Consider the following 14,836-nt stretch of genomic DNA (forward strand, 5'->3'; position numbering starts at 1 on the left):
CCAGCCCAATATGAACTACATTCTTCCCTAGGCAGGTGGTCCTGGGCTGTTATAAGGAAGTTAGCTAAGCATGAGCCTGTGAGTGAACCAGCAACTAGCATTCTACATAGCTTCTGCCTCAAGTTCTTGCTTGATTTCCTGCCCTAGCTTCTCTCAATGATGGACTCTTTCCTGGGAGTGTAGCCTAAATAAATCCTTCCCTCTTCTGAGGTGCTTTTGGTCAGAGCATCTTTTATCACAGAAACAGAAAGGAAAAGGAATATGCCATGAGAGAACTTGTGTTCTCCCTGAATTCTTTGTTGAGAGATCATGGACTATTTCACTCGATCTTTATAACTTTCTATTTCTTAATCTAAATAAATAGGAATATTAACTCCATCCCTATAACAATATTTTACTTACCTTCCTATTGAAAATATCCTATATACTAACAATTTCATCAGCACATAGCACAGAGGACCAAATGGTTTAAACATATGCACACACACACACACACACACACACACACACACACACACACACCCCTTCTCATCCCCAAGAAGTTTATAGATTGTTCACATTTGTACATATAAACAAATGCGTTCAGTGCACCATGTACATCACTGTATTTACAAAATCCTATGAACTGTCACTATATGTATGGAAATCAAGAAATATTTTTTTCAGGGCTGAGACTCAAACTCAGAGCATTGTACATGTTAGGGAAGTGTTTTATTATGGAATTATATCTTAAGCCCCAAGATTGAGATGTGTCTAAAGAACATTTGGGTGATTTCAGGCTGATGGAATACACAGCATCATAGTCCCATTTTGGTGAGGCCACAGTGCAGCCAACAAGCTTTTCAGATGGCCCTCTTGGGCACTTTTTCTCATTTATTCACAGAGCACACTTAATTGTCCCCATACTACTGACTCCACTCCATCACTTCATCCCCGAAGATGCCCTCAGAGTCATCTAGTGACCGCTTTCTTTCTTTCCCTTCTCGGTGCCTAGCAACAAGTCTGCATCCACTGTTATTTTCTTCCTTTCTATTACCCTAATACAGACATTTTTGAACTCCTTTCCCCATGGATCTTTGTCTTCTCTCCACGCCTGCAACCTTTCCAGAATATGATTCTCTCCTACATCTTGTCTGTCCGTGCTCCAATAACATCTTCATTACGAACTCTTAGCCGTGGTATTAAACACATTTCCTTGTTAAAAGCAGTTTTCTTCTTCCCTACATCCTTTGCATATATACTCTATCTTCTCGTCCCCTGGACAGCCTAGACGACCATCTCCTGTGGTTGTAATACTTCCACTCATCCCTCTAGTCTCATTTCTGCCCTCAGATTCCAACTGAAACAGGTCTTATCCAGTTCACCAAAGGCTTGCTAGTTATCTTCAGTGGGTTTCAGTAGTTTTATCTTCTTCTTTCCCTCTTGACGTTGTGATTCTTCAAGTCCTATTCTATACATTTCCTGTCAGGGTGAACTCTCTCCATGAATAGCTTTCACTAATCTCTACCTGCCAACTCCCAAATTTCAAAGCCATTTTTCAGCAGAACCTCAGTCATTCTTGTCCTGCATAGGATTCTGAACTTTGCTGTGCTCACTGAAATCACTTTGCCATTTTTTTATTCAGAAGAGTGATTTGAGTTGAGTCTCATTTGCATTTGAAAAATATTACTTATGAAAAGGCAGGAAATAAGCTTAAAAGGATAAGAAACTGAGGTCAGGAGTCACAAGGCAATCTATAGAGCATGGATGAAGAGAGGAAAAGTATAGTAAGTCTCCTTACCTTGAACGGAGGACTCGTGTCACTTGGCCTTGCGGAGAAGTCAAAGGAGATGATGAGATCCACACCTCTCTGAGGCCTCAGGATCAGGGGATATGGCAGGTTAAATGTGAGCCCACTGTCCACTACATGAATCTTTTTACTTTTGACATCCAGTGGTTCATATATTCGTTCAAATTCATCAGGATCTTAAGAAAAGAAAGGCAAGACATGGATGAATTAAAGGATTACTTGACATTACTTAAGACACTTAAATGTTTATTATAAATTTGAAAGACATAATTCCATGTAATTAGGCCCTCTAGCATTCCTAGAAGTGGTTATGGGTCTAACTCTGACAGCTGTAGGCCAATTAATAGTTTTAATTCTTAATTTCTTCATCTATAACATCAAAACAAAAGCACTTTCCCTTTTTCTTTTCTTTCTTTTTATTTTTTTTTGAGACCGGTCTCCCTGCAGCCCTAGCTGGCCTGGAACTCACTATGGAGACCAGGCTGGCCTCGAACTCACAGAGATCTGCCTGCCTCTGCCTCCTGAGTGCTGGGACTAAAGGCTTGTGCCACCACACCCAGCACAAAAGCATTTTTCATATAAGGGTGTCAAAGAAAGAACTTAGCTCAGGCCCTGGGATTGGCTCTAAGCTATGATCTCTTTAGTATTATCTCCCATTACAATTTCTTTACTGATTTTGAAACATTTCTTTGGACAGTATCTTGTTTAATTTTCAAAGCAGGTGGGCAAGAAAGACGACATGTAGAAATAGACAGTGAAAGAACTAAGATGAACTAACATCTCTGAGGTGACATACCTGGAGAGAGGCAGTGTCTGAGCAGAGCCACACTGCCTCCCTCTGGTGCCTGAGTGACATTCCACTAAGGGCTGAGAGTCCAGGGAAATAGTCCAGCTCCCATACTCCACAAGCATGGGTTGTCTATCCCTTTTTAGGCACAATTTCAGGCACTGAACAAGCCAGATAAACTCTAAGAGCGCTTATACTATGAGTATACTGCCGATAGTAAGTAAAGAAATACGCCAACAAGCTAGGACAGTGCAAATGCAGTGGCAGAAATAACAGAAGGCAACGAGGTGAGAACCAAACACTTGTTTGATGGTCAGGGGAAACCTTTCTCAGAAGCAATCCTTGAGCTAAAACAAGAATAATGATAAAAAACCATTCAAATAAAAATATATGAGTGGGGTAGTGAGGGAGATTTAGAAAAACAGGAAAGACCTAGAAGAGACATTAAGACAGAATAATGACGTGGTTGAGACATAGCAAGGACTCCAGTGGGGTGACAGACAGGGGGATGAGATGACAAGAGGTCTGAAAGTCACAGAGTGGAGAGATTGTTAATGTGATGAAAAATAATATTGATAACATATCACTCTTCCCAGTTACAAATGGCCCTGGGAATGATGGGGATTGAAATGGTTTGAATTGACTGACTGAAATGTGACGCATGTTCTTTGGTCCCTCCTTGTCACACTCTTAGTCCCACCTCTGTTTTCAGGAAGAAGGCAGGGAAGAAGGGGGAGAGGGAGAGAGGAAGAGAGAAAGGACTACAGTAGAACAGAGCGAAGGAGTTCACATGGAATGTGCTGAGTCTGCTTGAGCTGTTAAATTGGTAACCATTTTTTCATAAGGAATGCAATAAAAACTGGAGGGTCAGAGTGGCCTGTGTTTATAGACTTACCTATAAATGTGGCTAATACATATCTCCTGGTAGCTTGAGATTTACATTAAAAAGCATAATTAAAGTACCCAGAGAAATGAACAGCATATTATAGGAACCTGGCAATGGTATCTTCCAAATATTTCTAAGTAAAATAATACTAATTCTCTTACAGTCAATTTTATTTAGTGTGTTTTAAGAGCAAGAGATTTAAAAGGGCTAGTTTTTAAGTTACTGCAGTCCAATTGAATGAATAATCTTTGATCCTTAATAAAAGCCAAAATTTAAATACCAATAACACAATTAGCCATAGAGTTCAATGCAAATTGAAGTAAGTTGCTTAAATTAGGCTTTGGCAAAGTTACTTTAAAAAGCATAAACATCCTTTTACACTTCTATAGTTAGAAAAATTCATTTTTCTCATATCTTTTAAATTTTGTGATCACTAATGAATAACAAATGAATGCTACAAACATTTCCCTAGTTCTTGGAATAAAAAGATTTTATAACTGAGACACTCCATATTGTTCAAAATTGTTGAAGAGGGAAGGCATGAATAAATGGTTTTAAATGAAAATAAATGCTGAGAATTGTAATTGCTTGAAGACAAAAGTAATGCCACAGGTATAGTAAGTGAAAAGAACAGAACCAAGGGAAGTAGGGAAAAAGATGGGAGGATAGGATAGGGGTACTGTGACTGATGTAAAATTCAAAGCCAATGAGGAGAAAGAAGAAAAGTAATTCTTTAAATAATTATCTATATTTTCTCTTCTTTTTAAAAAATATTTTATTTTTATTTTATGTATATGCATGTATTGCCTGCGTGCAGGTAAGTGCACCCATGTCGTGTAATGCCCGCGGAAGACAGAAGAACAGAAGAAGCTGTTGGATCCCCTGGAACTGGAGTTACAGGCAGTTGTTAGCTGCCGTGTGGGTGCTGGAATTCGAACCCGGGTCTTCCACAAGAACAACCAGTGTTCTTAATCACTGAGCCATCTCTCCAGCCCCTATTTTCTCTTCTTATAAGTATCTCTATATTGTAAAATGTGTGTTGCCACCAGCCAAGACACTAACCTCTACACCGTAGACTGTGGCATCTCAAGGTTATAAAATTGAAATACATAGATTATTAAACTTAATTTTACCTCTGTTCTTGTTATATGCAGTTCAAATTCAATTATAATATTCATTCATTTCTCTGAGATTTTAGTTTGACAATTATGTATGAGAACTTTTAAAAGATAAAAACTTGAAAGCTTTGAGTTATATTATTTTTAAATATTCTACTAAGAAACTGGTAGTTCATCATTTGACTCCTCTCCTTTCTAATGACAACTTCATTTATATTGAACACCTACTATGTCTAGGAAATTTCACGTGTAAGTTGTTCTCTTGAAGACAGGGAAACTGAGGCCCCAAAAGGTAAGACAAATTGTCCAGATGTTCAGCTAATAAAAGGCCTAGCTGAGTTTCGAATATAATCTATGTAACATATAAAACTCAATGGAGTATCCTGCTGCATTGAGGGAGAAGTGTCAGTTTTTGGAAGTCTATTTGTACTTGGGCCCAATTTATCATATGACAACTACTAATATGTAGAAGGTTCTGTACATCCTGCTATGGGTGCATGCTCTCCCATTATTTCAATAAAATCTACCTTCAAGCAAACTCATTTCCAAGCCTGTGAGTGAATTAATTTGGTTCTGTGGCAGGTACAGGAACCACAACAAGTCTGTAACTTTTCTATAAAGAGTTCAGCTGTGGCTATTCATGATGGCTATCTTATAAATACATCACGCAGACTTGATTTACAATGGACAAATATTTGGATATCTGTGTTTTGAACTCTGGTCTGATTTAACTCATGTCTTGACTGCTTATTCCAGATGGTGTATGTCACAGTAAACAATATAAACACAAAGTAAACAGGAAAGAAGTCGTGTGACTAATGAACAACTCCTCCAAAATTTGTTTCTACAGGCATTTAACTATTTTGCAGTAAACTGATGAGGGGATTTTTATCATTTTATAATTTATCTTGTTTTCCAAAGGCCTGCAAGCTAAAGTCATAGGTACAAAATGGTGTCTTTCTTCTCATTTTACACTGAGAAACTACATACACAAAAATTAAATAAAAACAAATTTAAAAATTCAAATTTTAATGTTCATGAACAGAATTACCACAGAGCAAAGCATAAGCCTTTTCCAACATAGCATGTAGAAACGATAAAAGCCTTTACCGGTTCTTTTTTTACAAGGAGGAGATATAAAATTGAAAGGAAATAATTTTAATTAGTCATGATTTTGGTTGTAGCATTTCAGTTGTGTAATTTTCTTTACTTACGTGTTTATTTAGCTGTATGTGTGTGTGTGTGTGTGTGTGTGTGTGTGTGTGCATGTGCACACAGACATGCATGTGCCATGGTGCGTGTGTGGAGATTCTCTTTTCTACCATGTAGGTCCCAGGAATCAAACTCAGATAGTCAGGCTTGGCAGCAAACACCTTTATCCACTGAGCCATCTCACCTGCCCATAGATAGGAATTTTATGAAATCTTCTCTGAAGAAAAATGATCACAGTTCTATTTTAAACATACGATTTTTCTAAAACTTAAAAACAACTAGAGGGAGGCAAACAGGATTTATCCTAGTAAGGTCCTTGTCTTGAAAAGCACTAATATATTCAGTTAATTCAGTCTAAAAATGGAATTTTTTTAGCAATGTTGGTATATAAACAATAAAGTTGAATGAATTTGCTATTGAGTTGACTGAAACTCTTATGGAAATTAGTATTTTTATTACAGAAATGTAATTTTTTTCAAATTAACATGAAATATGCATAAATTAATTTTAAGGTAATGCACACTGAGGCATGAGAATAATTATCTCTCCAAAGATCATGAATATAAAACAACTTTTAGGTTAGGATATATCAAAAAAATCTCAAAAAGAAATAGTAAATCTAATACTGACTTTTGGGATGATTAATATATATTTCTTTGCACTGTTTTATACAACATGCTCGTAACTGTTCTTTCAGGGGCATCAGTAAAGAAAGGAATGAGAAAGGTGATGTGCGGCTACCGTTCTCCAAACCCTGCTGGGAAGGAAGAGCACTCAGCCCGCCCACAGTCATCACGTGTAGCTATGTCCCCATTGACCTACAGTTCCATCAGGATCAGAATGACTCTTTTACCTTCTATTATTGTTATAAACAAAATATAGAAGTCTTCCCATGAATCACCTCTTTGAGGAAAGGTCATCAAGGGCTTTTAACATTCATAGAGGCAATGATTCTATTTGTCCTTCCACCTAGTGACTCTCAAAGGACCAAGAACATTCTGCTTGTAAATGCTGTGTGAACGCAAGAAGGAATGAAGGGAAGACAGCAGGTGAAGATGCTGCTGAACAACTTGAAAGATAATGAAAGCGTGAGCGACATCTTCCCTAAGGTTACCAAATTTGGCCAATAAAAATACAAGATGCCCAGTTTTAATGTGCATTTCAAATAAACAACAAATAACTACTTCATCTCAATATGCCCCAAGTATTGAAAAGATGTATGTACCTTCATATTATTTAAAGTTAAAATTTTAACTGGGAATTCTGTATTTTATCCTGCAATCCCAGTACTACCAAATAAACCATGTTAAATATTGCAAAACTGCCAGGAAGTTGTTAAAATGTGGAGTGAGTTGGTTAGAACGCGTGCTAATCAAACCACAGAGGAACTATGTTGGCAAAGTAATAATGAAAAATAAATGCAGTAAAGTAAGTATACACAAAGAAAACGTCCATTCTTACATCAGTGAAACAATGACTAATAAAACCATGGAGGATCAAGTGTAGCTGGAGAAATGGCTTAGAGGCAAAACCCAGAGGTCCACGTCCCGAGTCCAGATTTGCTGAGAAATTTAGGACAAAGGTGATGAAATATTTTCTTTGATCTTCCTTGTCTATAAAGGAAAATAACGGAAGGTTCTTCACAGATCTAAGTGTTCTGTGAGTGTAATTTGCTTTATAAGCCCATCACCAGTGATTATAAAGCACAAGTGATGTCGAAACATACAACCATGTGTCACAAAACAAGAAAAATAAAGTCACTGGTTGTATTGTTGAGTGTATTTTTTAGTTCAAGTTTAAAATACACATTTACTTTATCACAAGGAGACATTTATTACAGCTAATAAAAAGATTTTGGATTATAAAAACATAATTAGAAGTAACTCATATCTTAGAGTTTAAGGTCATAAACAAAGTACAAAATATACTGTTTGTTCCCCTTAAAGTCAAACAACAAACAGAAAACAACAACAAAAATCTAAAGCCTATCTTACTTTCAAAAGTATTATTTAGGTATGAAGAGCAAGGAGCAGCAGGAAAGTGTTTTGGTTTTGTTTTTCAAATATTTCCTTTAAGTTATTACAGCATCTTGTGCATGACCCTAAGGCAGAAATTATTAAGAAACTACATTTGGAGGAAAAGATGATAATCTGATAAATAGAAGATTTACGACAACAGGATCATCACAAGAAAGGTGCAGTACATTATTATTACCAAAGCAAATGAAACATTTAATCTATAACTCACATAAAACTGAGAGTAACTTATTCGTGAAGATTTGGCTAAGTGACAAATATGGAAGTGACTAGGTTCTTGCTTGAAGGAGAGTTAGGAACGTTTCCTCATCTTTCTGAGAACCGGAGTCACAGTTTCCCTGTCCTGGTGGGCACTACAGACTGGCTAACGCAGTGCCACTCCAACGCCTGCGACGCTGGACCTCCTTCACCACATGGGGGCACCAGGCCAAGCTCAGTTCACCGCATCCCTCAAGCCCTCGTGGACACCTGGCCTCTTCCAAGGATGCCGCCCACGCGATTGGAAGGAGGAAATGAGACAGAGGCTGTGTTTCTCCTTTCCTACCGCCAAGAGCAGCTGTGGAGGCGTTTGTGGGGAAGAGTCTGGTGTTTTTGGAGTCACTCCTGGAAGCTCCGCCTAGGGCTTGCTCCTCTAATCCTTGGAACAATTTTGCAAGCACCTAATATCCTACTTTACAGTCACTGTAATCACATCACAGTAGAGGGTTTCCTGTAAGTGAACCTTGACCAATAAAAAAAGGACCAAAGGGCTCTCAGTATCTCAGTGAATGCTTTCTTTTTCTTTCTTTCTGTCTGTCTGTCTTTCTTCTTTCTTTCTTTATTCTCCTTCAATGTATTGATTTTTTTTTAATTCTGCAGAAACCTGCCTTTTAAGGCTGTATTAGTCACTTTTATGCTATATATGTGATGAGTATTTTGGCTGCTCATATTTAAATGCACCACATTCGTGCAACATCAGCAGAGGCCAGAAGAGGGCGTTAGATCACCGGAACCGGAGTAATAGATGGTTCGTCTTGTGGGCACTGGGAACCGGACCCAGGTCCTCTGCAAGAGCAGCTATTGCTCTTAATCTCTGAGCTATCTCTCTAGCACCTCAATGAATGTTTTGTATACTAATATGCTTAGGCCATTCCCTATCCAATATAATATTTCTCTTTAAAAAGACATAGTTCAGGTGCCGTCCTTGGAACTGAGTGTAAATAAATGTTAACAGGAATTAAAATGTTTCTCCCTAGAGTAAGAAGAGGCCCTGAATTAGCTTGCACAGCTTCCGCTTTGGTACTGACCTGCTACAGCTGCATCGAGTTCGTCATCATCAAAGGAGTCCAGTGGGCTAATGTCTCTCAGAGGAGACAGTGGGTATGATGTGTTGAGATTCAAACCTAGCATAAAGTTGTGCACTTTCCCAGCACGTCCTTCTCGGGTATTGAATAAAGCTGAGTCGCTCACCAAGGCCATTAGCATACGATGGACCCAACTGGCTTGATTATCGTTTTGGTGCTCTGCTTGAGCATCTTCGCTTTCAGTGCCTAAGTCAGAAGTACAGAAAGTCACACACTCCCAAAAAGCATTTAAAAAAAAAATTCTTAGTTTAATCAAAAGTTAAAAATAAAGCTCTAGGGCTTTGACTTATCATATGCTTATTTGTATTAATGGATGTGGAATGAATGTTCAGTCATTGTTGATCTTAAAATGACCTACACAGTGTAGGTTGATATTCTTTACCACTGCCACTTGGTCTATTAGATTTTCAAGAAAACGTCATTATGGTCCTTTCTACCTTGCGCTAGTGCCCCCGCCCCAGAAAATTCATAGTAGTTAATATGCTAATACTACCTTTTATGGTCCCTAGTGTTTCCTAAAGGTCCATATCCTGTTTAGTAAACTTTCAGGGATTACACAAACTCAGGAGACACAGCTAAAGGGTTCAACATATAACTGATGTTAAACACCCTCACAAACCCATCAGAAGACTTGTCATTTCATCCTTATTTATAACGCCTGGGGATTTAAAATCCTATAATTTAAACAAATGATATAAAGTGCTTTAAAATCCACCAATTATCCACAGAAGCAACTAGAAATAACAGTCCCCTGAAACCCATGCACAGCACTACTCCTGGGCAGCAGTTATCTAGTACATTCATCCAGAGTAAAATTACCTGTGCTCCAACCCTCTTTCCACTTCTTTTTATTTGCTCATTTCCTTATTTACTGGCATTTTTCATTTCTATTGATTCTCTGAGAATTTTACACAACATATTTTTATTACATTTAGATGCCCACCCTATCTGTGCTCTTCTTATACCCTCCCCAACCAGATTTCATGTACTTTGTCATATATATTAAGAACCATCAAGGGGTTGGGGATTTAGCTCAGTGGTAGAGCGCTTGCCTGGCAAGGACAAGGCCCTGGATTTGGTCCTCAGCTCCAGAAAAAAAGAAAAAGAAAAAAAGGATAAATAAAAAGAACTATCCCAGTTTGTGTCCCCAAATGTCCTTCTATGTGGCATATCCACTGGAGCTTGGTTAACCTATCTAGAGTCACACCCTTAAAGGAAACTGATTCTCTCTCAGTAGTTCCTCAGCTAAGTTTGGGGCTTCTTACTTCCCCACTCTCCCACTTTTATGCTGGGAGAATGTTGGGCTTGAGCCTGCATGGTTCTTGTGCATGCTGTTCATATGAGTAACTTCGCAGCCATCTGGAAAACTCTTGTGGACAACCACCACCTCTGGCTCTTAAAATCTTTCTGCCCTCTCTTCTGCACTGATTCCTGAGCCTTGGGTGGTAGAAGTTTGATATAGGTGTCCTATTCAGGGACATGCACTCTGCAGTCTCTTAGTCTCTGTACTTTGGCCAGGTGTGGTTTCTGGGTTAATCACCATCTGTTGCATGAGGAAGTTTTGCTGGGGAGAGTTGGGAGATGCATTCACTATCAACTCCCTCTTATCCTTCATTACTTCGTCAGTAAATCTCATAGGGTTGACATGAGATTTGACTCAGTTTGGACATCTATATGAAGTTTTTAGAGAAGTGTCTGGCCTACATTAAGATCAAAATAAACACCAGTTAGGAGCATAAACGCTATAACAACAACAGCAACACAATCATCACCATTATATTTTATGTGTATGAGTATAATGCCTGCATGTAGGTGGGTGCACCCGTGTTGTGCAATGCCAGCGGAGGGCAGAAGAGGCTGTCAGATTCCCTGAAACTGAAGTTACAGGTGGCTATTAGCTGCCATGTGGGTGCTGGGAATCAAACTCAGATGCCCTGCAAGAGCAGTCAGTGTTCTTAACCCCTGAGCCATCTCTCCAGTCCCTCACCCATCATCAGTATTATTCACTCAGAATCAAGATCAATGAGTACTTTCTCAGAACATTACCTCATCTGCTTAAATTCATTCTGTTCTGATTTCTAGAAACTCTGTGTACGAATATGTATACTTGTATAAAACCATGTATCAGTTCCAAGAGAAGAGTATCTACATTCAGCTTTCATAATTTCTAATAAATGTATACTAAACTTACATAAATCCATTATATCTTCACAAATATTACTTAACTGAATTGAGCAAATGAATGGATCTTTCTCTTGATAATCAATCCAACTGTCAACACATCAATCAAAAGCAAATAAAAGTTTCTATTCCTAAATATGACAAAATATTTCACCCCCCAAAATCAAGGTTTAAAATTAATGATTTATGTATGTAGTGGTGCTCGCCTTTAATCCCAGTACTTTGTGGGGGGGGCGGGGCAGGGGCAGGCAAATCTCTGTGAGACTGAGACCAGCCTGGTTTACATAGTTCCAGGACAGCTGGAAGATCCTGTCTCAAAAAAACAAAAAAAAAAAATTAATGATTTTTGTCTCCAAAATGATTAATATTTCCAAAGATTCAGGGCTTCTTATCACTGTTGTTTTTCAATAACCCCATTTCTGCACCAACAGAGGACCTAGCTCTTTATGATATATCTGAAAATGGAGTCACTTACAAGACAACCACCCAGTCGGCAGATAAATAATACTTATTTCTCACTAGCTTCAAGTTTCTCTTTTGGGTTCTTTGTAAGTTTAAAGTCCCTTGTTATCTGTCTATTTGCTGATTTTGTGATTGCAACAGTTCTATAAGCAAAAGCAGATGATTCTAGCAGAAATCTGAAGAGTCTAAAATTGGAAATACCTGAAGACCTGTTCAAAAGCATAGGACTGAAAATATAACAACCTCAAGAGAATAAAAAGACAGGCTAAAAACTAGAAGAAGCTGGGCGTGGAGGCGCTTGCCTGTAATTCCAGCACTTTAGAAGGTGGGGCAGGAAGATCAGGAGTTCAGGCCAGGTTGGGCTTGATGAGACCTTATCTCCAAAACCAGGTAAACAAACCAATAAATGTACTTTAGGAGAAGCCATAAAGAAGACATAAAGGACTGGTCTCCAAAATATACAAAGAACTGCCAAAAGTCAACAGTAAGAAAACAACCTGACTAAAAGATGGGCCAATGACTGAACAGCATCTCCTCAGAGAAGAAATACAAATGGCAAGTAAGAAAGGAAAAATTACTTCCCCTTATATGTCATCAGGGAAATATAAATTAATGCAATGAGATACCATGACTCCCAAATTAGAACAGCAGGAAACACCACTTGTTGGCAAGGATGGGGAACCATAGGAACTCTCATTTGTTAATAGTGAAAATACAAAACAGCACAGCTATTTTGGAAGACAGGTTTTGTTTTGTTTTGTTTTGTTTTGTTGAGACAGGTTCTCCCTATAGTTCAGCTGGCCTGGAACTCACTGTGTGGACCAGACTGGCTTGATTTCATAGAAATCCACCTTCGTCTGCTTCCCATGTGCTGGGATTAAAGGTGTGCATCACCATGACTGGCATAGGCATTTTCTTTTTTGTTGTTGTTGCTTTATGCTATTTGTTTTTTTTTGTGTTTTGGGTCTCCCTAGTCCCAACTCTCCAGGAACTCACCATGTGGAATAGACTGGCTTTGATCTCACAGAGATCTGCCTGCCTCTGCCAGGTAAGGGCTGGGATTAAAGGTAAGTGCCACCAACCCAGCAGTGGCATTTTCTTGTAAAGCTAAATATTTTTGTCAGATGATCAACAATTGTGCTCTTTGTTATTTATCCAAGTGAATTACAATCTTATGTCCACATGAAACCTTGAGGATAGATGCTTATAGTAGTTTTACTCTGAGGTCCCAAACTTGGAAGCAGCCAAGATCTCAGTCAGTCTATTAAAGGATAAGTGTCATACAGTCAGACCATGAGATCATACCAGCAGTAAAGTAAAAGAAGCAGTAAACAGACAGAGAGAATATAAAAGGTGGAAGAAATTCATCCGAAAAGAATACATACTGTATGATGCCTTTGCTCATGATCTGCTGGGGAACTCAACTGTCTTACCTTTGGGTGCTTGGGACTCATCGTCACTGTCTGAGCTGTCATTGCTCACAATGTGCTTGGCTGTAATATTTTCTGTGAAAAGAAGACAAAACCATTGAGGCATCTCGAGCATCAAAAATCATAGTTAAAGGAGTTGTGGATTTAGCTCAGTGGTAGAGTGCTTGCCTAGCAAATGCATGGCCCTGATTTGTACAGAAGTACAGAAAAAAAGAGACAAAAGATAAAAATCATAATTACATTTACTGTGAAGAAATAGTCTGAAAGTTACATGTGGGAGCTCCAGAAAATTTATCTGTAGGCAGCTGTTCATTATAAAAATCACTCGAGTGTCAAGGAATTTGGCAGGCAGTTTTCAGGGTTTGAATACAAGAGGGTACCCAGGTATGTGCTCACCTGGCTCCTCCTCCCAGGCTATCAGCTGAGGGTGTCTTAGAGCAGCAGGTTTACAAGCCAAAGCACAGGCCTGCAGATGATCGATCACCTTGCCTTCCCCTCCCTCGCCAGACTTCTGGGATGTCCCTTCCCACAGTGCCCTTGCCCTCATCCCACATTCAACCCTTCACCAAACCCAGACCTTTTGAAAACCTGGACCTCTCTTAGAGCTGTGGAGCTCCCATCTTACTAGCACTTCCCAGTTCCAAGATTCTTGACCTTTCCTGGGCCTACTTCAGCCCCTCAACAGCTTAATTTAAAGAAAAGAGAAGGAGAAGAGGAGAGGGGAGGGGAGGGTTGGGGAGGGGAGGGAAGGAGAGGAGGGGAGAAGAGATCTGAGAAAACCACAGAAGGAAACCACTCTCATCTACATGTAACTAGATGAATATAATAAATGGAAATTTACCAGTTTTACTAGTTCTTTAAAATTTATCACTCGGAAACAAAATACACCAGTGTACAAAAATTAAATTAGTATAAAGTTATTCACTCCTATGTTTAAGGGTAAGATTTTGTTAGTTTATCTTAGTTTTCATAAGAACAACTACCTGATTATATCTTTAAGCAGTGTCTATGAAGAACAATAAAAAATAAAGCCCAAATCAGCAAGGGCTCTACTGAGCAGTCTGCATAATATCAAGAAAGGCAACTCACTTAAATTATCCTTTGGTTTTTAATAATACTGAAAATCATCTGATGAAATAAAATGTACTTTTTAGTGTCAAGGATTTTTATTTTCTTCAAAACTTACTGAGATCATCTATGAAAACTCAAAGAGCAACCATATGTCCTTAACATAAAGATAGCAGTAAAACCTAGCACAATAATTAGCCATCTTTTTCTTAGGGAAAACATGCCTAATTTGTGGAATCCAAAGGTCATTATCATAATCATCATTCACAGAAAACTCAAACATTCTGTGGAAGCATATAAAACACTCTTTTCAAAATTTTTTTTCATGAACTTCATGCAGTATATTTTGATTATATTTAGATGCCTTCCTGTAGCTGAATCACCCTTTCTACAGCCTCCACCAAATTTGTGTCCCTAAATGCCCTAAGGTGGGTATTCATCCGTAGGAGTCTGGTCAACCTATTAAAGCACTCTTCTATTATTATTATTACTATTATTATTATTATTATTTTATTTGGTCTTTT

General features: G+C 38.5%; 1 protein-coding gene across 1 annotated transcript in view; it reads right to left on the reverse strand.

The window, feature by feature from the left end:
• Pla2g4a (phospholipase A2 group IVA) overlaps positions 1-14,836 on the reverse strand; it is a 177,277-nt gene that overhangs the window by 19,881 nt on the left and 142,560 nt on the right. The window contains exons 13-15 of the mRNA XM_008824261.2: positions 13,248-13,319; positions 9,115-9,357; positions 1,781-1,965 (exon numbers count right to left, since the gene is read on the reverse strand). Coding sequence (XP_008822483.1) covers positions 1,781-1,965; positions 9,115-9,357; positions 13,248-13,319 — 500 coding nt within the window. The remainder of the gene's footprint in view (positions 1-1,780; positions 1,966-9,114; positions 9,358-13,247; positions 13,320-14,836) is intronic.

The sequence above is a fragment of the Nannospalax galili genome, unplaced genomic scaffold (genome assembly GCF_000622305.1).
Source record: "Nannospalax galili isolate Female #2095 unplaced genomic scaffold, S.galili_v1.0 scaffold227, whole genome shotgun sequence".
NCBI classification, from domain to species: Eukaryota; Metazoa; Chordata; class Mammalia; order Rodentia; family Spalacidae; genus Nannospalax; species Nannospalax galili.